Source organism: Mirounga leonina, unplaced genomic scaffold (assembly GCF_011800145.1).
Source record: "Mirounga leonina isolate KUSES-001 unplaced genomic scaffold, KU_Mleo_1.0 Mir_151, whole genome shotgun sequence".
NCBI lineage: Eukaryota > Metazoa > Chordata > Mammalia > Carnivora > Phocidae > Mirounga > Mirounga leonina.
Genome location: NW_023270377.1, coordinates 59,572,749 through 59,594,915, shown reverse-complemented (window position 1 = coordinate 59,594,915; position 22,167 = coordinate 59,572,749). Strand labels below are relative to the sequence as shown.

The following is a 22,167-nucleotide window of genomic DNA, read 5'->3' as shown; positions in this document are numbered from 1 at the left end:
ACTGATTCTTTTTTTTTTTTTTTAAAGATTTTATTTACTTATTTGAGAGAGAGAGTGAGAACTAGAGAGAGAGAGAGCACACACAGAAGGAGAAGGGCAGAGAGGAGCAGACTCCCCGCGGAGCAGGGAGCCCAATGAGGGGCTCGATCCCAGGACCCCAGAATCATGACCTAAGCCGAAGGCAGACGCTTAACCAACTGAGCCATCCACGTGCCCCGGGGCTTACTGATTCTTTTTCATATCCTCAGTAGTGGCAAAACCTTTGCTTTAGGATAATAACCTTTTCTTTTTTTTTTTTTTAGAGTAAGTTGTTGTTCTTTTTGCCATAAATGTATAGACTCCGAACATAACCAGCTTGGAAAGATCATATTCATTGAGATATAGTTTCTGGTATGTTCTGTTTCTTTAAACAGCCTGAAACAGTCATACCTCATAAATCAAGTTCACACAGTATACACTGTATTACCACAAATGATAGTATCCTTGGTGCTTATTCTTTTTTAAGAAGCCAAAACTATCTGGAAATATGAGCTGAATTTTTTAGAAGTTTTAAAAAAATATATCAATAGCAAAAATAGAAAATATGCAGGAGAAAACATTCCTCTTATGATTGCAACAAAAATAATATGAAATACCTGGGACTAACCTTAACCATATATATACAGGACTAATATGAAGAAAGCTATACAACTCTATAGAGGGGCATGGAAGATAATTTTAATAAATAGGAAGACAGTACATGGGTTTCTGAAGCTGAAGATTCTATATTGTAAAAATGCAAATTCTCACCAAAATCATCCATAAAATTAAAGAAATCCCACTCAAAATTCCAAAAATGTTTTTGAGGAACTTGAACAAATAATTTAAAAGTTCATCTGGAAGGATAAACATGCAGGAAGTGCCAGGAAAATACTGGAAGGGAAACAGTAATGCTACTTGTGGTAGGATTGGGTTAAGGGGGGGTAGGGAAGAGCTTACCCTTCCAGACATTATAGTATACTATAAAGCAAGTACATCTTAGCCATGTCTATAGTGCCAGGATATACAGTCAAAGCAGTGAAACAGAATAGATAGTCCAGAAACTAGTTAAAATGTATGTTAGAATTCCATTTGTAATAAAGCTAGTATTTCAAATCAGTAGGTTAACACTGGGACTATTCAAAAAAGTGTATTAAGAAAATGGGCTACCAGGGAGCCTGTCTGGCTCAGTTGGGGAAGCACGTGACTCCAGATCCTGGGGTTGTGGGTTTGAGCCCCACCTTACATGCAGAACTTATTCAAAAAAGGAAGGAAGGAAGGAAGGAAGGAAGGAAGGAAGAAGAAAGAATGCAAGAAAGAAAGAAAAAAGAAAAGAAAAGAAAAGAAAAGAAAGAAAAGAAAAGAAAAGAGGCACCTGGCTGGCTCAGTCAGTGGAGCATGGGGTTGTAGGTTTGAGCCGCATGTTGGGTATAGAGATTACTTAAAAAAAAAAAAGAAAAAAAGGGCTACCTATTTGGAAAGAATAAACTTATATGCCTATGTTATACCTAACACCAAAATAAATTCCAGATAAGTTAAAGTTTTTAATGTAAAAAATACTCCTTAACAGGCCTAAAAATATATAAGTGAATACTCACTAAAAAGTGGGGTAGAAACCACTCTTTTGAACATGATACCAAAGGTATAAAGTAAAAAAGGAAAGAAAAAGACTAATAGATTGCTTAAGAAATGTATGGGAAGATATGCTATAAAAGACTCTGGTGGAGATACTTGCAAAACACTACAATGTATTACTGATACATAAGGAATGCTTAAAAAACACTAAGGAATGTTTAGAAAATACTTAGAAATGACCTCAGTACAAAATGTGCCAATGCCATCAACAAACATTCACAAAAGAAATGCAAATGGCCACCAGACACTTAAAAATATTCATCACACTAATAAAAAATGTCTTTTGGGGATGCTTTCAACTGCAAATAATAGAAGATCCTATCCAGACTGGCTTAAATGATAAGAGAATAGTATCTCTCATAACTGGAAGTTCAAAGGTTGGGCAAGTTCTAGGTATGGTTTCATCTTTAGTTCTACAGTGTCACCAAGGACCAGGTTCCTGCCATTTCTCCATCCTACTCTTCACAGCATCACCTTCATCCCAAGGCTGGTTCCCTTTGCCAGTTACAAAATGGCTGCAACAGTTCCAGGTATCACAACTAACATGGTAACATCCAGAGGGAGAAAAGGACCATTTCTGGGCGCCTGGGTGGCTCAGTTGTTAAGCGTCTGCCTTCGGCTCAGGTCATGATCCCAGGGTCCTGGGATCGAGCCCCACATCGGGCTCTCTGCTCGGCGGGGAGCCTGCTTCTCCCTCTCCCACTCCCCCTGCTTGTGTTCCTGCTCTCGCTGTCTCTCTCTCTGTCAAATAAATAAATAAAATCTTTAAAAAAGAAAAGGACCATTTCTTTCTTACGTCTCTTTTTAGCAATGGGGAAATTTTTTCACAAGCTCCTCAACATGTTTACTCTCAGATTTCACTGGCCAGAACTGGAGGTCACAAACTACCCCTACGTCAGTCTCTGGCAAGAGAGTGGGTTCCTACGATTACCTTAGAGGTTCTCAGAGTGTGTTCCAGGGATCCCTAGGGGCCCAAAACGCTTTAAGGGGGTCTGCAAAAGGTCAGAATTATTTTCATAATTAAATGTCAAAATATTATTTGTCTTTTTTTACAGTGGTGGCAGTTGCACTGAGGGTGCAAGGCAATGCTGGAGAGAACCGCAGGCATCTTCGCCTGAATCAAGGCAGTTGTACCATACTGTACTGCAGGTGGCTATTTTTGTCACCAACCATGCAACGACAGGAGGGGGAAAAAAAAGGCCAGTTTCACTTAAGCATATCCTTGACGAAGCAATAAAAATTGTTTTCATGGAACACCATTTTTACTTTGGCATTTTCTCAAAAACAAAGTAAGCCTGTCAGGAAAACAACTGACACCATTTGTTGCCCTTAATAAAATTCAAGCTTTTAAGCAAAAAAATTAGGATTCTAGAAAACTTGTGCCTACCACGGTGAGCTTAACAGCTTTCTGACACTTAAACACTGTTCCGATGAGAATAAGGTATTTTTGATACGGTATAATGAAATGTGTCAACATTTGGAAGACCTGCACAGCTCAGTGAACCAATATTTTCCAGATGACACACATGATATCACAAAATCATGCCTGGGTAAAAGATCTATTCAAAGTGCAAGACAGTCAATGGATTTTAATATTAACAGAGTATGAAAAGTTCACTGACATGGTTTCAAATATTATATTGCAATTAACCTTTAAGAAACTACCACCTATTGGAATTTGGTGTAGTATCAAAGAATATTCTCATTCATACTAAGAGACTTAAAGCACTCCTCCTCTTTCTAACTACTTACATTTTTTTTTAATTTTATTTTTTAAAGTTCTTATTTATTTGAGAGGAAGTGAGAGCTAAAGGGCACGAGAGGGGGGAGTGGGAGAGGGAGAAGGAGACTCCCCGCTGAGCAGGGAGCGTGATGCGGGGACTCCATCCCAGGACTCTGGGATCATGACCTGAGCCGAAGGCAGACACTTAACTGACTGAGGCAGATGCTTAACCAACTGAGCCAGCCAGGCGCCCCTAACTACTTACATTTCTGTGTGAGATCAGATTATCTTCACATATATAAACCAGAACAACATATCATAACAAACCCAATGCAGAAACAAATGTAAGAACCCAGTGAAAGAGGTAGGAGGATTAAGAGGTGCGAACTTCCAGTCATAAAATAAGTCACAGAGACAAAAAGTACAGCGTAAGAAATATAGTCAATAATCTCATAATAACATTGCATGGTGACAGACGGTGACTACACTTACCACAGTGAGCACTGAGTAATGTGTAGAATTGTTAAGTCAATATGTTGTACATCCGAAACTAATATAACATTGTATGTTAAATATACTTAAAAAAAAGAAAAAGAATCTAGTCATCTTCTCTTAGGCCAAATATTAAGGAGATTTGCAAAAATGTAAAACTATGCCACTCTTCTCATTTATTTTCTTTCTTTTGGAAAATATTTTTAATAAAAATGGTATTCATGATAATATGCAATGGACTTGTTATTTTTAAATGATTTAATATTTACATTTTTTCTTAGTCAATTATTTATTAAGTGGGGAAAAATCATGTGGGGCTCAATCTCATAACCCTGAGATCATGACCTGAGCCAAAATCAAGAGTCGGACACTTAACCAACTGAGCCACCCAGGCGCCCCATATCTATGCAAATTCTTAAAGAATAAATTTGGTGGAAAATTCAATTTCTAGAAATATATCCTAAGAATATAATCAGAAGGATATAAGGATTTGTTACAGCATTGTTGTACATTATCCTGAAAAACTATAAACCATCTATTCATCTTTAGAAAACTGACTAAAAAAACTAAATTACTGTGTTATCCATAAAATATATATACATCTCTGAGAGAAAAACACATCTAATGAAAACAAAGGGAATTTAAATTAAGTATGGACTTAGGTTTATAATAATGTAATAGTACTGTCTTATTATTTATAACAAATTACCATGATAATGTAAGATTTTAATATGTTAGAAACTATGTTAGAGGGGTGCCTAGCCATGATCTCAGGGTGGTAAGATCAAGCCCCACAATGGGCTGCGGGGCCCGATCCTATATATTTAAATATATATATAATAATTATATATATTAAAATGTTGCTTAAAAACCTAAATTTATTGGGGTGCCTGGTGGCTCAGTTGTTAAGCGGCTGCCTTTGGCTCAGGTCATGTTCCCAGGATCCTGGGATCAAGCCCCACACTGGGGTCCCTGCTCAGCGGGAAGACCCCTTCTCCCTCTCCCACTCCCCTTGCTTGTGTTCCCACTCTTGCTGTGTCTCTGTCAAATAAATAAATAAAATCTAAAAAAAAAACCAACCTAAATTTATTGATATGGAAAGAAGTCAATTATTTATTAAGTGGGGAAAAATCAGGTAGAGAATAGTACCTATATAAGATCTCATTTTTAAAAATTAATATATATAACAACAAATATACATATGCATAGAAAAAGTCTGGAAGAATTTAGTTTTCTCTGATTGAAAGTCTCAAGGAGATCCTTCTATTTTTTTCTTAATATGTCCCAAAATGTTCTTTTCTTTTTCTTTGTAAGTAAACTCAAATAACCTTTGTACTCAGGAAACAAAAATTTTTTATAATCACTAAGTATATAAACTCTACACAATCTGTGGGTAGAGGATTCATGCTTGAAAGGAAGGAAAAAAAAGATGGTATGGGCAGTAGTGATAGTAACACTCAAAAAGTGTCAATTTTTTTTCTAGAGATCACCCATTTACATGGAGGAAAAGATGCCATGGAATCTGTGAGAACCTGGTAAGGGGACCCAGACAGGGTGCTGTGGCTAGTTGGATCCAGGACCCAAATACCCTAGGGCCAAATAAGTTCAGAGAAAGACTAGTTTTAAAAAGCTCCAATTTGTTAGACCACGTAAGGCCGACAACTGCAGATGCTCAGAAGGTGGGGGCAAAGAACCCTGAAAGGGAAAGCAATTATTGCAAAAGGCAAAGAGTAGCAGGACATAGAAAACAAATAACCCATGCTAGAATACCAAATTCCAGTTACCTAGAAACTTCCTGTTCACCAGCTATGGCGGGTAAGTACCACATTGTTATCTGACATTACGGCTGCTCTTTCCATTTGGTAACTGTTTTTGGTGTGCCAGAACCTTTTCATTTATAGTACTTGTTAATCATCAGGCAGCAAACGCAGATGACACCAGTCAGGTCTGCCCAGCCTAGTCTTTGAGGCCAGCTCCTGGGAAAGCTCGTGCACCCTCTGCTGGTCAGCTTCACTCCAGAACAAGAGGGTCTGTGTCCTAAGAAGACAACAAATCAGATGGACACACTTTTGTGTTCTCTATACAGCTAATTTCAGTGAAGAGTTTGGAAACTATTTCCTCAAACTGCCACCTGAAGGAAACAATTCCAGATAAAAACAATGCCTTCCTTTGTTACACCAAAGAAAAACATCATAAAAACTAAAGTGCTGTGAGAAAATACACCATCAAAGGCATGTTAAATTCAAATGATTTCATCTTAGTACATAATTAAATAAGTAAAGGTCTGCAACACCTAATCTGACTATAAAGCTTCATTAGAGTCTTACTCTGGTCGAAAGCCTGAGAATTAATATAACAATAATATTTGTATAGGTTTTACAGTTTACAAAAAGCTCTCATGTTCATTTTCACATCTAATCCTTACAACAGTCCTATAAGTAAGGGAGGAAGGCAGGACAAGCATTTTTGTTATCACCATTTTACAGATGTGGGACATGAGGTTTAAGGGGTTACATGAGTTGCCTTGTTCACACAGCTACAAGACCCCTGACTCCAAGCAGGCTTCCTGACTCCAAATTCTTTGTTCTACTCAGTACACTATTAAACTGGAGCTGCTGATGTATAAGGAGTTTCCTATTAGAGCTGGTATGTATCTCAGGCAGAGAAGTAAAAGGCCTAAAACATATGTTTTTATAATACATTCCATTTTGTTTCAAATGTCACAAAAATTTTAGATGCTGACCCCTAAATCTGAGGGATTTGTACTGTAGGCAGTACTTTGTCCTCAAAGAACATCCATTTAATAAGGAGAGTAGACATTTTAATAAGAAATCTACTGAAAACCAAATAAAGTTAACTTCAGAATTTCTGTATGTGGCGTGTCTATGCCCATAAAAAATAGATCCTGCCAGGCTTTGTAGCTTCTGCAATCACTCGGTCAATACTATTTATACAGCATGAAACTGGGGGTGACAATCTGCCAGTTCTGGCCCTGCTTTCTCTTGAATCTTTACAATCTTAATAATTTCCCCCTTATGAAAAAAGCATTATGGACACAGTACTGTTGGGAGTGCCAAGCTAAAAGTCAGTATGCTGAAGAAGAGAGATATGGTATAATTCAGCTATAAACACAGAGCTCCCCAAACTAAAGATCAAAACAAAGTAGTAATGATAAACAGAATCAAACATTTCTATAGTATTTGCTATATGCCAGGAACTACTTTAAGTGCTTTACATATGAAAACTCATTTAGTCCTCCCAAGGACCCATTTAACAGATAAGTAAATGAGGCACAGAGAAGTTAAAGTAATTCTAGTTACTTAGCATACCTAGGCTGGCACAGCTAGTATATTGTAAGGCTGAGATCTGAAGCCAGGCAGGCTGATAACTCAGTTCATCATAATCACTAAAGCCATGCTGCCTCTATACAGTGGTGTCTACCATATTCCTATTGCATTTTTAAAGCAAACTTTTACTTTTAGAACAGTTTTAGATTTACAGAAAAGTTGCAGATGGTATAGAGAGCTCCCGTATTCTAAGATAGTTTCGTTTTTTTTTTCTTTCTTTCTCTTTCTTTCTTCTTTCTCTCTTTCTTTCTCTCTTTTTCTTTCCTTCTTTCTTTTGAGAGAGAGAAAGCATGCGTGCACAATTGGGAGTAGGGGAGAGGGAGAGAGAGAATCTTAAGCAGGCTCCACACCCAGCGCGCAGCCCATTGCGGGTCTCGATCTTACCACCCTGAGATCATGACCAGGCACCCCTCTAACGTAGTTTCTACCATATTATTAAAATCTTAAATTATTAGCATGGTAATTCGTTACAACTAATAAGGCAATACTACTACATTATTATAAACCTAAGTCCATACTTTATTCAAATTCCCTTTGTTTTCATCCGATGTCTTTTTTTCTCATAGAATTCCATCCAGGGCACCACACTATATTTAGTGATTAGGTCTCCTTAGGCTCCTCTTCGGCTCTAATAGTTTCTCAGAGTTTCTTTGTTTTTGAAGACCTTGACAATTTTGAGGAGTACTGGTATCTTGTAGAATGCCCCTCAATAAATATTTTTGAGATATTTTTCTTATGATTAGATTGGGGTTTGGATTTTAGGGAAAAAAAACCCCACAGAAGTAAAGTGCCATTCTTATCACATCATATCAAGGGTATTCATGATATGAACATGACTTATCATGGGTTGATGTTAATCTTGATCACCTGGCTGAGGTGGTGATTGACAAGTTTCTCCACTGTGAAGTTATTCCCTCCCCTCTTTCCACAGTGTATTCTTTAGAAGGAAGTCACTATGTGCAGCCCATACTTAGGGAGTAGGGAGCTATGGTCTACCTCTTTAAGGGCAGAGTATATACATAAATGATTTGGGATTCTTTTGTGTGGGAGATTTGTCTCTTCTCCCCCACTTATTTATTCAATCATTTGTTTCTAGCAGTATGGACTCAAATTTATTCGAAACTGTGGATTATAACCCAGTATTACTTTATTTATTGCACAAACTCTTCCTGTTTTGGCCATGAAGAGCTCTTTCTTCTATAGTTTCTTTCTATAGTTAGTTCCTGTATCCTTTTGACATACTCCCATCATTGTGTTTTTGTTTTTGAGCACTTCCTTACTTTCTGGTACTACAAGATATTGCAGGCTCATGTTGCATATTCCTTGACCCAGTCCTAGAATCAGCTATTTCTCCAAAGAGTATTTGTTCCTTTTATTGGGGAACAGACTGGGTACTGAGGGCGCTCCTTGCTACTAGACTGTTTATAGGCCCTCTCAACTGACAAAAGAAGGAGATATATGTGGGTATGCTAAACCTTGTATAAAGACATGTCTCTATAAATGTTTCTATATGTATCCATCTCTATCTATAGCAAGCTAGAGTTCATACTTTATCAACTAGAGTACAGTACTTATGTACAGTTCCTATTGCCTTTAGTTTTAGTCTTAGTTTCAAAGTTACTTAGGTCAGCACATTTTCCTTGGCCCCTTTCAGTGAGGTTATTGCACAGATTTGTAATATAGTTAGATTTTTTTTTATCAGTCTGCCTTCCATCCTGAACCCTAGCTCCCCTTATTTATTTTTAAAATTTTGCCTATGTCAAGATTTACTTTGTGCTGCAGAGCTCTATGGATTTTAACAAATGCAGTGTCATATATCCACCATTCCAAAACCACGAAATAGTTTGACCACCCTAAAACAAATCCTCTGTGCTACCAAATCAACCCTCTCCCTTCCCTAAACTCCCTGTTTCAGTTACATTTCCCTCACAGGGAATGTACTCAACATCCTTGCTTCTCATCCTTTCCCCTGACAATATGTTCACATTTATAAACTCATGTAATTCTCACTTCAATCCTGAGTATTTCCTCTTAGCGGATGGTTGAATGAAACTCAGAGAGAATAAGTAGCTTGGTTAAGATCTCACTAAGTGGTGGGGCTGGCCCTACAACTTGTGCCTTTTGACTTTTGGTATGATGCTCTTTCTACTACACAACACTGCTTCCTTGTTTCCAACTGGAAGGGGGATGGTTATGCAGATAGACAAGAAGAGAAGACAGACATGGTGGTAGTGATCATATCTTACATTAACGTAAGTTTTTACACTAAAAATATTGATGTGGAATTCTAGTTCTGGTAATTTGGTGAACTGATATCCTGAAAACCTTTCTGTTATAAAATACTCCCAAAGGCAGAATAAATACATTTAAAAAAATATCTTTTTTTTAAAAGATTTTATTTATTTATTTGTCAGAGAGAGAGAGCACAAGCAGGGGGGAGCGGAAGGCAGAGGGAGAAGCAGGCTCCCCACTGAGCAAGGAGCCCCATGGGGCTCGATCCCAGGAGATCATGACCTGAGCTGAAGGCAGACGCTTAACCGACTGAGCCACCCAGGTGTCCCTAAAAAAATGTATCTTGTTAAAATACATCACTGAGCCAAAAAGAAAGAAAAATCCTTGGAAACCAAAAGCTAGCAAAGGTCCAGAAAGTTGAGTGAGAATTGAAGTGACCAGCAGCCCAAATCCCACAATGTATAAAAAAAGTATCACAAAAACTTACTGAAATAAACTCAACTTCGTTTTAACATTAGAAAATATATTTAGGTAATTCACCACATTATCAGATTAAAGGAAAAAAATTATATTATTATCTCAGCAGATACGGAGAAAGTAGTTGATTAAATTCAACACCCATTCAGGATTAACAATCAAATATACAGGACTTTTAGGACATATGGAATGGAAGAGAATTTCATTAATCTGATAAAGGGTAGTTACCAAAAACTTACAATGTTATCCTAATGGCGAAATATTAGAAGTATTCTGTTTATAAACATGAACAAAACAAGAATGTCCATTATCACTGGTTTTATTCAACAATGCATTCGAGGTTTTGGCCAGCACAGTAAGAAAAATGTAATAAATGGTAATATTTGAGAAGGAAGCAATAAAACTGTCACAGTTTCCTTGAGGACATGATTACCTACATAGAAAAATCCCCCAAACCTTATGAATGACATTTTTTTTTTTTTTACAAATGACAATTATTACTACTAAAGATAAAGTCTGGCAAGGTTGCTAAATAAAAGACCAATATACAAAAAGAAAATTTGCATTTTTATGTACAAGCAAAAATATAGTTAGAAAATCTAATTTAAAAATTTACCATTTATAACACTGACCAAAAATATAATGTATTTGGGAAGTTTGAAATACGCAAATCCTTTAAGAAAAAAATTAAAGAACTTCATTGAAAGACACTACAGATCTAAATAAATGGAGAGACATATGGTCTTCATAAGTAGGATAATTTGATATGGTAAAGATGTTAGTTCTCTTCAAGTTGATATACAGATTGAATGCTATACCAATCAAAATTCCAATAAGGTTTTTTTGTGGAACTGAAGCTGATTTAAAAAGGTATATGAAAATGCAAATGGCAAAAAAAAGATACTCCTGAGAAAAAGGAATAAGGTAGAAGAGTTGCCCTACCAGTTCTCAAGCCTTACTACAAAAGTGGTCAGGTATTAGCCTAGGAATAGAAATAGAACAATAGAACAGAAAACAGGGCCTAGGAAACAGACCCAACTACAAATGTAAACTTGATATACAATAGAGTTAGCACTGCAGATCTGTGAAGAAATGAGGGCCCTTCAAAAAATGGTTCTGGGACAAGTGTATTCATGTAGAAAAAAAAAATTAGGGGTAATAAATGGGTGTTTGTTTAAGCTGCTAAGTTTGTGGTAATTTGTTATACAACAATAGAAAAGAAATACACTCTTTAACATGTATACCAGGAGACAGATTTAAGGATGTCTATAGCAATAGCTTTCTAGGAATAAAAAATTTGAAAGAAACAAAAGCCCAGCCAATAGAAAATGGATAAATTATGGTAAATTCATACAGTGAAATACTATATAGCAGTAAAAATAAATGAAATGAACAAAGGTACTTTGTCAAGTATTGATAAACATTGAAGAAAAAATAGGCAAGTTGTAGAAGAGTACATATATATAGAATGATTCAATTTATATGATGTTCAATAATAGTCAAAACTTAACAATATTTTATTTTAAAGAGGAAAGAGGGATCTGGGAACCAGGAGAGACACAGAGGAGATGTCAAAGTTGTAGGTAATGTTCTGGGTCTTTTTTATAAGTTGATGATAAATATATGGGTATTCATTTTATAATTATTATTTATATATTATGCTATATTATCTATACATGTTTTTTAAATAATAAAATAATTTAAAAATAAGAATGGTCAGGGCGCCTGGGTGGCTCAGTCGTTAAGCATCTGCCTTCGGCTCAGGTCATGATCCCAGGGTCCTGGGATCGAGCCCTGCATCGGGCTCTCTGCTCAGCGGGGAGCCTGCTTCTCCCTCTCCCACTCTGCCTGCTTGTGTTCCCTCTCTCACTGTCTCTCTCTGTCAAATAAATAAATAAAATCTTTAAAAAAATAAAAATAAGAATGGTTTACAAACTTTACTATCAACCTTTAAACCTAAATCTTTCTGGATTTTATATATGCATGAATGTACTTCATGTTCAAACAAATACGAAAATATACAGAGAAAAGGAAACATAAGAATCAAACATGTGGTCAAAAGCCTGAATAATTTAAAAATAAATTTCCAAATGTGATTCTCACCTCTAAACTACACCAGTTACCTGCTAAATGGTCTATTTCACTCTTGTTCTTAAAGGGAATGTCCTATCACTAATGATTTTTCCATCAAATTACCATGGCCCCACATGCTCTGACTCCTGACCCTCTGGGACCTGATTTTATTTCCCTCTTTCCACATGTCCTAACCACAGAACAGATCCTAACATTCCTTAGCATTCATGTCTAAAAAGCTGATGTGTACATTTAATAAAATGTAGGTATTGCTTCATAGACATCGAATCATAAGTAGTTCCCTGTTTCCAATTGGTCTGGGGAATTTAGGAATACTTATTTGTGGTTCTGCTTAACATGATTTCACTTGAATCTTTTCTTCACTGTTAATAATATCCACTACAATAGAAGTCTTATCAACTCTACTTCCAAAATACATCTTGAATCTGTTCACTTCCTTCCATTTCTCCTGCTACCATTCCAGTCCAAACACTATCATTGCTTACCTGGACCAACTTAACAGCCACCTGTCTCCTTGCTTCCATTCTTGTCTCCCCACAGTACATTCTCCACACTATAGACAAAGATTTTATTACAACACAAATTAGATCCTGTCACTCTCCTCCTTCAAATCCTCCTTTGGCTTCCTATTACAACAGAATAAAATCCAAAATTCCTTCTAGCCTACCTCTCCAAGTTCATCTCCCTCATGCACACTAAAGAGCCACACTGGCCTGACAGTTTTAGAAAAAAAACCAAGGTTGTTACTGCCTTGCAGACCCTGCATTCAAGCATCTTTCTGCCTGGACTACTCTAACCTCAGTTCTTTACAGACTGACCCATCCTCATCATTCAGGGCTCAGCTCAAAAGTCCAAGCTCCAAAAAAAAAAAAAAAGTCCAATCTGCAAGAGGCCTTCTCTGACCACTCTGGCTAAAGCAGGTCTATCAAGCACATCACCCTGTTTTCAAGCACACTCTATGAAGCACATCACCCTGTTTTCTTTTCTTTACAGCCTTTATCACTACCTGAAATCTTATTTTTAAAATCTATTTATTGTCTATCTCCCTCCACATGTAGGACCTTGTCTCTCCCATTCACTGTTACACCCTATGCCAAAATAGTTCCCAGCATCACATACATGAAAATAATTACATGCTGAATGAATGACTTCCTGTGGTTTTTGTTCAAATTTGTCTCTGAACAAATGTTCAAGTTTAATAACCTGAATGCTTTATTCCATTATACTATGCTTCTTTAAATAAAGTGTATGAACAAAAAGCATTTTATTAACTTCTGAATTCATATCTCTTCTTGTCTTTAAAATATCATGGTAGGGGCACCTGGCTGGCTCAGTCAGTAGAGCATATGATCTTTTTAAAAAAAAATTTTATTGTTATGTTAATCACCATACATTACATCATTAGTTTTTGATGTAGTGTTCCATGATTCATTGTTTGTGCATAACACCCAGTACTCCATGCAGAACGTGCCCTCCTCAATACCCATCACCAGGCTAACCCATCCTCCCACCCCCCTCCCCTCTAGAACCCTCAGTTTGTTTTTCAGAGTCCATCGTCTCTCATGGTTCATCTCCCCCTCTGATTTCCCCCCTTCATTCTTCCCCTCCTGCTATCTTCTTCTTCTTTTTTTTTTCTTAACATACATTGCATTATTTGTTTCAGAGGTACAGATCTGTGATTCAACAGTCTTGCACAATTCACAGTGCTCACCATAGCACATACCCTCCCCAATGTCTATCACCCAGCCACCCCATCCATCCCACCACCCCCCGACTCCAGCAACCCTCAGTTTGTTTCCTGAGATTAAGAATTCCTCATATCAGTAAAGTCATATGATACATGTCTTTCTCTGATTGACTTATTTTGTAGAGCATATGATCTTGATCTTGGGATCATGAGTTAGAGCCCCAAGTTGGAAGTAGAGATTACTTAAAAAAAAAAATTAAAAAAAGATATTTTCAAAAATATCATGGTAAAGATGGTTAAGTATTCTGTAAACATATAGGCACAGACTGAAAAAGAAAAAAAAAAAAAACAACCAAAAAACAATGTTTGTTTTTTGTCCCAAATTGAGATTTTCAAATCCTAAGCTAGGGATATCTATGCATGCCATTTTACCTTCAACAAATGGAAAAAATATCTACTTTTATAGGTAGAACTGTTGGGGATTTAAGTTTTTAAAAAGTTATTTCTTCTTGGGGCACCTGGGTGGCTCAGTTGGTTAAGCAACTGCCTTCGGCTCAGGTCATGATCCTGGGGTCCTGGGATCGAGTCCCACATCAGGCTCCCTGCTGGGCCGGAAGCCTGCTTCTCCTTCTCCCACTCCCCCTCCTTGTGTTCCTCCTCACGCTGTCTCTCTCTCTCTCTCTCTCTATTAAATAAATAAATAAAATGTTTTTTTTTAAAAAAAGGTTATTTCTTCTTATGAACATTGTGGTTTCCTACTGATTTAAAGAATAAAGGGAGAATAAATCTGCATGTATGTTAAAGGTTTTAGTTGCCAATTATAGATCCTATATATTGTCCTTCGAATAGCCCATTTATTCAACATACATATGCATCCTTAGGATACTGCCTAAAATGTGGTCAATGCATATGTATGTTGAATGAATGAATGGACTACTCTAAAAACAGTATGTTGGGGGGCACCTGGCCGCCTCAGTGGGTAGAACATGCAACTCTTGATCTCAGGGTTGTGATTTCAAGCCCCACTTTGGGAACAGAGCCTACTTAAAAAAAAAAAAAAAGAATAAAAACAATATGTTGGGAAGACAGACAAACAATTCTAATACAGTGCTGCAACCAATGTATGCAGAGTAACATGTTAGAAGAGGCAAGACTATAACTAAAGCGAAGGGGTCAGGAAAAGTGTCTGAGCGGAGCTGCAATACCTGGGATGAGTCATGAGATAAACAGATAAGAGAAGGAAAGGAAGGGAGCTCCAAAGAAAATTTAAGATGCAAAGATACATTGGCTTGAGTAAGTGAGCAACATGTCAGAACCGCAATAGCAAATGTTAAGGATGGACAAAGAAATATGGCTGAAAGTGTGGGTAAGTATGCAGATAACAGTGCCCTGTACACTACATTAAGGGATTCAGATTTTGTCTTATAAGGCACCTACACAGACCCCTAGGGATCTGTAGACGTAGCCCCAAGGCTACGTTTCTCTTAGAGAAATCTTTTATTTTCAACTTGATAAAAATCAAAACCAAAAACATTTTTTTAAAAGGATACTCTGGATCATCTGAATGGCCAACTTTTAATTGATAACTGTCATAAGATTTCAGTTCACATGTTTGTGTTTAGCAGTGCACTGGCAAACAACCGGTACCATTTGTCATCGGCACAGGTTAATGAGAAAGAAATGGGAACTACTTTATGTAAATGATGGTGTTTGACAAGTGAAGGTCAAATGAAATGACGACACACTGAACAAAGGAAAGCTTTGCAGTGGTTTAAATAAAGAAAAGAGATGAAGGCATTGAGTAATCTCAACACAAGTACAAAACGGACAGGACTTTTGTAAGGAAATTATGCTATGGAGGACAATGAACATTTGCTTTTGGAGCATATTAGGTCCAGCAAAAAGAGTCTCATTGGTAAAAAATAAGTATTCATTTGAATTTATTTGTTTTATTTTTGCTTCATTTAACTTATAACTGGGAGTTATAGTTGTATAAGATATACAACATAAGGAGTTTATATATAGTTTTATATTTGCATATATTTAACATACTGAAAATATTTTAAGTTAACAATAGAGAATCCTGGGTATCTACTCAGGCTTGAGAAATTCTGTTCTGGGTGATTGGAAGCCACTGAAAGATTTTAATAAGGAAATGACAGATTTGTGCTTTAGAAAAATCACTCTGGCAGCAGTATGGAGGGTTCGAATTGAAAGTACTTAAGCAAGGCAGGAAGGAGGCTACTTAATATAATAATGTGATAAAATGGTGAGGCCCTAAATTACTTAGGTGATATACAAAGGAGATGGATAGGAGTTAGAATCAAAAGGACTTGGTTGTGGGTGAGGAAAGGAGGGTATCCAGGATGACTGCCCTCTGGGTGAGCTGGTGGTAAGATAAAGACCACAGGAAGACAAACAAGTGAGGGGGAAGAGGAATGAGAAAAGAGAGATGATGAATTTCAGTCAGCAACGATTTGAATTTCATTTCATCCAAAGAAAATCCAGTTCTCTTTTCTGGGTCCCAGTTTTCTCAGTGACAGCTGCATTCATGAATTACCAAATTAACTATTATAGCGCGCTCTAAAAATACACATAGCACTCCACAGTATGCTGTAAATAAGTCATGAAAAATCAGCAAAAGCCCAGGCCCTGGAGGAAATTCAGCAGGGTTAAAAAGAGATGTGACAAATTTTTACTAAACACTTAAGTTGTGACCCAACGCACTCACCCAGTATTGTACTCTGCTCTGTCAGTCAGAGGCGATCACGCCCTTGCCCACACATGAACAAGAGGTAGCACGCCCGAGCCCACGTGGCAGATACAAAGACACCACCCTCAAGGGACGTGCAAAGCGAGGGGGCACACCTACTGCACGATTACTGAAAACGTAGTGTAGTGGGAACTTTGACCCTACAGGCAGGGGTAGTTGACAAAGTTACCTTTTACTTAGAGGAATCAACGTGGAATAGCTTAGTCTGATAAGAATGTAAACATTTCGTATTTTATTACCCAAAGAAGAAAAAAAAAAAAAAGAGGCGAGAGAAAGGAAAACGCAGCAATTATCGCAAAACCAGCCTGTGTCCCCGCAGGCCAAGAAGGGCGAGCTCTGGAGGAGTAATTCAACCCTAGTTTGGTGGGGATGCCAGCATCCTCCACCACTCACTCATAATACAATAGCATAATGTTTATAGACCCAAAATGATTAACCGTCAACCTCATCCACAATGTCCAACGTGCGACTGAAGGGAAAGCCGCGGGGCGTACCTTTAGCACGGACGCTGCTTTGGGGGGGGGGGGGGGGGGGGGGGGAGTAGCACTCCACACAGCGCCCTCTCGGCACCCGGTCGGCGCCTCCCAGAACGAAAGTCGGGAGCTGATGGGCGTGAGCGTACCGGGGCGGCACGATTCGCACAGTAAACCGACGCCAGGAGGCGGCAGCACAGCGTCCCGGTGCTCCGCCCCGCACCGCGTGCAGAGCAGGAAAGAGACGCCCGCCGCACAGCGCAGTCTCCGCCCGGGCCGAGGAGGCGAGGCCGGGCGGGGCCACGGCTGGTTGGAGGCGGGGCCGGCTCAAGAGCTCTCTTCCCGCCGCCTGATGGGAACTGTAGTTCTGGGAACTAGCCAGGCTCCCTCAAAGGGCTCTGGGAACTACACTTCCCGTTGAGGGAACGGCTCCAGGAGGCCGCGCGTTACGGGGGCGTCACACTACCCGCACCAGCGCTGCAGAGTGTTTGAGGGGCAGGCCGAAGGGGAGTCTTTTCCTTCACTCTGCGCTCAGGCGGTGCCGATTCCGCCTTATCTCGCCCCACGGCCGTGCGCTCATTGCCCGGCTCCCGGTGTCAGCTTTTCCTGGGTCCCTCAAGGAGTTGGGGCCTGGAGGTTCGGAGGTAACGGCCGCTGCCTTGCGCGGGAGCGAGGGGCGCTCCCCTCTTCAGCCCAGCCAACCCCGCACCCAGCCCTTGCCTCCATGGGCCCAACTCGGAAACCCAACGTGTGCCGCCAGCTGAGTCGCCGGGCGCTGGGCTTCTTCTCGCGGGACGCAGGCGTGGTGCAGAGGACGAACCTGGGCATCCTGAGGGCGCTGGTGTGCCAGGTGATCGCCGGCGGCTGGGAACGGGGCCAAGGGCAGCGGGGCGACTGGCGGCCAAGCCTCCTGCCGGGGTGCAGTTTTTAAGCGTTAGAGCCTCCTTTTGAGAAGATCACATGTGATGAGCAGGGAATCCAGGCCCTGAACCTGGGGAATTAGTAAATAGCTATTAATAGAACCTCCAGATGCTTTTCGTTTTAAGCTTCTTATATCTTTCCTGCAAACGATCTTCCTAAAATTTGGTCACCCGGCTTAACACGTGAGGGCAGAGTGAGGAAGATAGGAACATAATGTTTTAAATAACGTACGTGAGATTACTTTGAAAACTGGCTGTAGATTTAACTCTCCCACTTAAAATTGGTGCACGGTAGAGACTTATGAATTATTCCCTAAACCAAAATTCCTTGTGTCTTTCAGGAAAGTACTAAATTTAAGAATGTGTGGACAACTCATTCCAAGTCACCTATAGCCTATGAGAGAGGAAGAATATATTTTGACAATTATCGGTGCTGTGTCAGCAGGTATCTTTTTGATGAACATTTTTGCTGTAATTCACCTCATTGTTAATCTTAACTAATTTTTATAGAACCACATGCTATATCAGTGCTTAATGAAATAGGAGAATGGAAAAATGAGCCCCAAAATAAGAATAGGTAATAAAATGGGTTGTAATTTTAAAATCTTGTTAAATCCAAAGTTAGACTAAGACTTCATCTTTGCAAATACCAATTTAAAACGAATTTACTTTATAGTGCGGGCAAAATGATGGGTTGCTCAGGGTATGGAATAGTCTTATTATGCTTAGAAGATACCAGAGTCAAGGGAGCCAGGTATCTAATAATTAGATGCTGCTTTACAGAATAATTTTTTTTTTAAGATTTTATTTATTTATTTGAGAGAGAGACACACAGAGATAGTGAGAGAGACCACGAGTGGGGAGGAGAGGGAGAAGCAGTCTCCCCACTGAGCAGAGAACCCCGATGTGATGCCTGATGCAATACCCGATGCTCAGTCCCAGGACCCGGGGATCATGACCTGAGCCACCCAGGCGCCCCTAGAGAATTTCTGTTTTGTTTTGGAAGTACTTGCATTTTTTTTGTTTGTTTTAAAAGAAAAATTTCAAACTTGCTTCAAAGAGAGTAGTATAGTGAACCTCCATATACTCATTACTAGATTCAAAAGCGATCCAGATTTTGCTGCATTTGCTTATCTATCCCATTGTCCCCTTTTCCTTGACCTTTTTATAAACTATTTTAAAGCATATTCGAAACACCATGCCATACTTAAGTTTGCTTCTCTAAAAAATAATAAGACTTTTTTTTCTTTCTCTTAATAGCTTTATTAAGATATAATTCACATACTATACAGTTCACCCATTTAAAGTATACAATTTAATGGTTTTTAGAGGAATTTTGGTGAACCATTGTGGTTCATATAGGCAACCATCGCTACAGTTAACATTTTCATCACCTCAAGAAGAAACCGTATTCCATTAAGCTATAGTCCCATCAACCTTCAACAGACTTTCTGTCTCTATAGATGCACCTGTTCTGGACATTTCATATAAATTGAATCACATAGTATGTGGTCTTTTGTGATTGACTTTTTAGTAGAATTACCAGTTTATTATAAAGGGATATAATTCAAGAACAGCCAGATAGAAGAGATATGTAGGTATGTGGGAAGGGGCATGGAATATCCATGCTCTTTGAGCATACTACTGTCCCTAAATCTCTATGTGTTCACCAACCCAGAAGCTTCTCTCCTTTGGTAATATATACATTTAGTGCTATTCTTTTCCCTCAAGCACTGTTTTTGCTGCATCCCACAAATGTTTATATATTTTATTCATCTTCATTTTGTTAAAAAATATTTTAAAATTTCTCGAGACTTCTTTGACCCATGTGTTAATTAGAATTGTGTTGTTTAATCTCCAAATCTTTTGGGATTTTCCAGCTTTCTATTATTGACTTCTAATTTATTTCCACTGTGGTCTGAAAGCATACTTTGTATTACTTCTACTCTTTTAATTTTGTAAAGGTGTGTTTTATGGCCCAGATTATGGTCTCTCTTGGTGAATTTCATATGAGCTTGAGAAGAATGTGTCTTCTGCTGTTATTGGATGAAGTATTGTATAGAAGTCAGTCAGATCCAGTTGACTGATAGTACTGTTCAGTTCAGCTATATCCTTACTGACTTTCTGCTTGCTGGATCCACCAGTTACTGACAGATGTGTTGAAGTCTCCAACTATAATGGTAGATTTGTTTCTCCTTGTGTTCTGTCAGTTTTTGTCTCACATGTTTTGATATTGTGTTGTTAGATGCATACACATTAAGGATTTTTTATGTCTTCTTCGAAAAGTGACCCCTTTATCATATGTAATGCCACTGTTTATCACTGATAATTTTTATTGTGGAAGTCAACTTTGTCTAAAATTAATGTAGCTACTCCACCTTTCCTTTGATTAGTATGTGTGGTATATCTTTCTCCATTCCTTTGCTGTAATCTGTGTGTTTATATTTGAAATGGGTTTCTTGTAGATATCATGTATTTGGATCTTGTTTTTTTATCTACTCTGACAGTCTCTGCCTTTTGATAGGTATATTTAGATCATTCACATTTAAAGTGATTATTGATATAGTTGGTCTTTTTTGGTCTTTCATTCTTTTTTATGTCTTCTCTGCTTTTAATTGAGTGTTTTATATGATTCCATTTTCTATTTTAGCATATCAATTATACTTATTTTTAAAAATTTTTAATGGTTGCCTTAGAACTTGTAATACATATTTACAACTAATCTAAATCACTCTCAAGTAGCACTATACCTCTACATGGGTAGTGTAGTTACCTTATAATAGAGTATTTCTAATTGCTCCCTCCTGCCTTTTATAATGTTGATGCCATTCTTTTTATCCATAAGCTATATTCACTGAATACGTTGTTGCTGTTATTATTACGAACAATTTTTTCTCTGTTAAATCAATTAAGAATAAGAAAAATAAAGGATTTTATTTTACCTTTATTTATTCCTTTTCTTTTATTTATTTATTTTATTTGAGAGAGAGAAAGAACGCACGTGGGCGCACATGCACATGAGCACGGGGAAGAGCAGAGGGAGAGAGAGAGAATCTCAAGCAGACTCCCTGATGAGCGTGGAGCCGGATTCGGGGCATGATCCTGAGATCATGATCTGAGCCACTTAACCAACTGAGTCACACATGTGCCCCTATTTATTCCTTTTCTAACGTTCTTCCTTTTTTAAGGTAGATCTGAGTTTCTGACCTATATAATTTTTCTTCTTTTTGAAGAACTTTTTTGAACATTTCTTGAAAGGCAGATCCACTGGCAACACATTCCCTCAATTTTTGTTTGAGAAAACCTGATTTCTTTTTGACTTTTGAAGGATGACTTCTCGGGATACAAAATTCTAGATTCGGGGTGCCTGGGTGGCTCAGTTGGTTAAGCGACTGCCTTCGGCTCAGGTCATGATCCTAGAGTCACAGGATCGAGTCCCGCATCAGGCTCCCTGCTCGGCAGGGAGTCTGCTTCTCCCTCTGACCCTCCTCCCTCTCATGCTCTCTGTCTCTCATTCTCTCTGTCTCAAATAAATAAATAAAATCTTAAAAAAAAAAAAAATTCTAGATTCGTTGGGTGTGATATAATGATTTATAAGAAATATATATTTGAATGTGATGTGATGAGCACTAGGTGTTATATGCAACTAATGAATCATTGAACATTATATCAAAAACTAATGATGTACTATATGTTGGCTAATTGAATTTAAATTAAAAAAAAATCTGTATTTGGTCATTCAGGTGACCAAAATATATTTCTCAGATATATTCGCTCTTCATCTACAGTTCCTGAAAATGCTTTAGACCCATAAAGGTGAGGTAGGTGTCTTGTTATTAATGGAAGGTAACTTTCAGACCCCACCCAAGTGTAAGGGCTTGTTGCCTAGAGGACCAAACATGTGATTAGAGGGTTGGGACTTTTAGTCCCAACCCGGACCTCCAGGCAACAGAGGAGAGTTGGTGGTTGAATCAGCTGCTGGCCAATGACTTAGTACAACTATACAGTGAAGCCTCCATAAAACCTCAAGAGGCCTGGGTTTGAAGAGCTCTGGGTTGGTGAACCCTTGGAGATGTGGGGAGAGTGGCTTGCCTGGAGAGGGCATGGAGCTTCTATACCTTTTCCAGTGTATCTCTTCATCTAGGTGTTGATTTGTATTCTTTATCATATCCCTTAAAAACCGGTAAACATAAGTAAATGTTTCCCAGAATTCTGTGAGCCATTCTATCAAATTAAAAGAAACTAAGGAGAAGGTCACTGGAACCCCAATCTGTAGCCCATGGGTCAGAAACACAA

At 38.4% G+C, this 22,167-nt stretch overlaps 2 protein-coding genes across 5 annotated transcripts in view; one reads left to right on the top strand and one right to left on the bottom strand.

Moving 5' to 3' along the window:
* Window positions 1-17,169, bottom strand: part of METTL8 (methyltransferase like 8) — a 92,682-nt gene extending 75,513 nt beyond the window's left edge. Inside the window, exon 1 of one of the 3 annotated variants that reach the window (XM_035007790.1) lies at window positions 16,973-17,169. The gene's annotated coding sequence lies outside the window, so the exon portion shown is untranslated. Of the gene's footprint in view, window positions 1-16,436; window positions 16,548-16,972 lie in introns of those variants that run through there. The other 2 variants (XM_035007792.1, XM_035007791.1) reach the window with 2 other exon arrangements.
* A 266-nt stretch (window positions 17,170-17,435) lies between these two features.
* Window positions 17,436-22,167, top strand: part of DCAF17 (DDB1 and CUL4 associated factor 17) — a 49,459-nt gene continuing 44,727 nt past the window's right edge. For both annotated transcript variants that reach the window (XM_035007789.1, XM_035007788.1), the window contains exons 1-2: window positions 17,436-17,801; window positions 18,213-18,316. In XM_035007789.1, coding sequence (XP_034863680.1) covers window positions 17,676-17,801; window positions 18,213-18,316 — 230 coding nt within the window. In that variant the 5' untranslated portion in view covers window positions 17,436-17,675. The remainder of the gene's footprint in view (window positions 17,802-18,212; window positions 18,317-22,167) is intronic.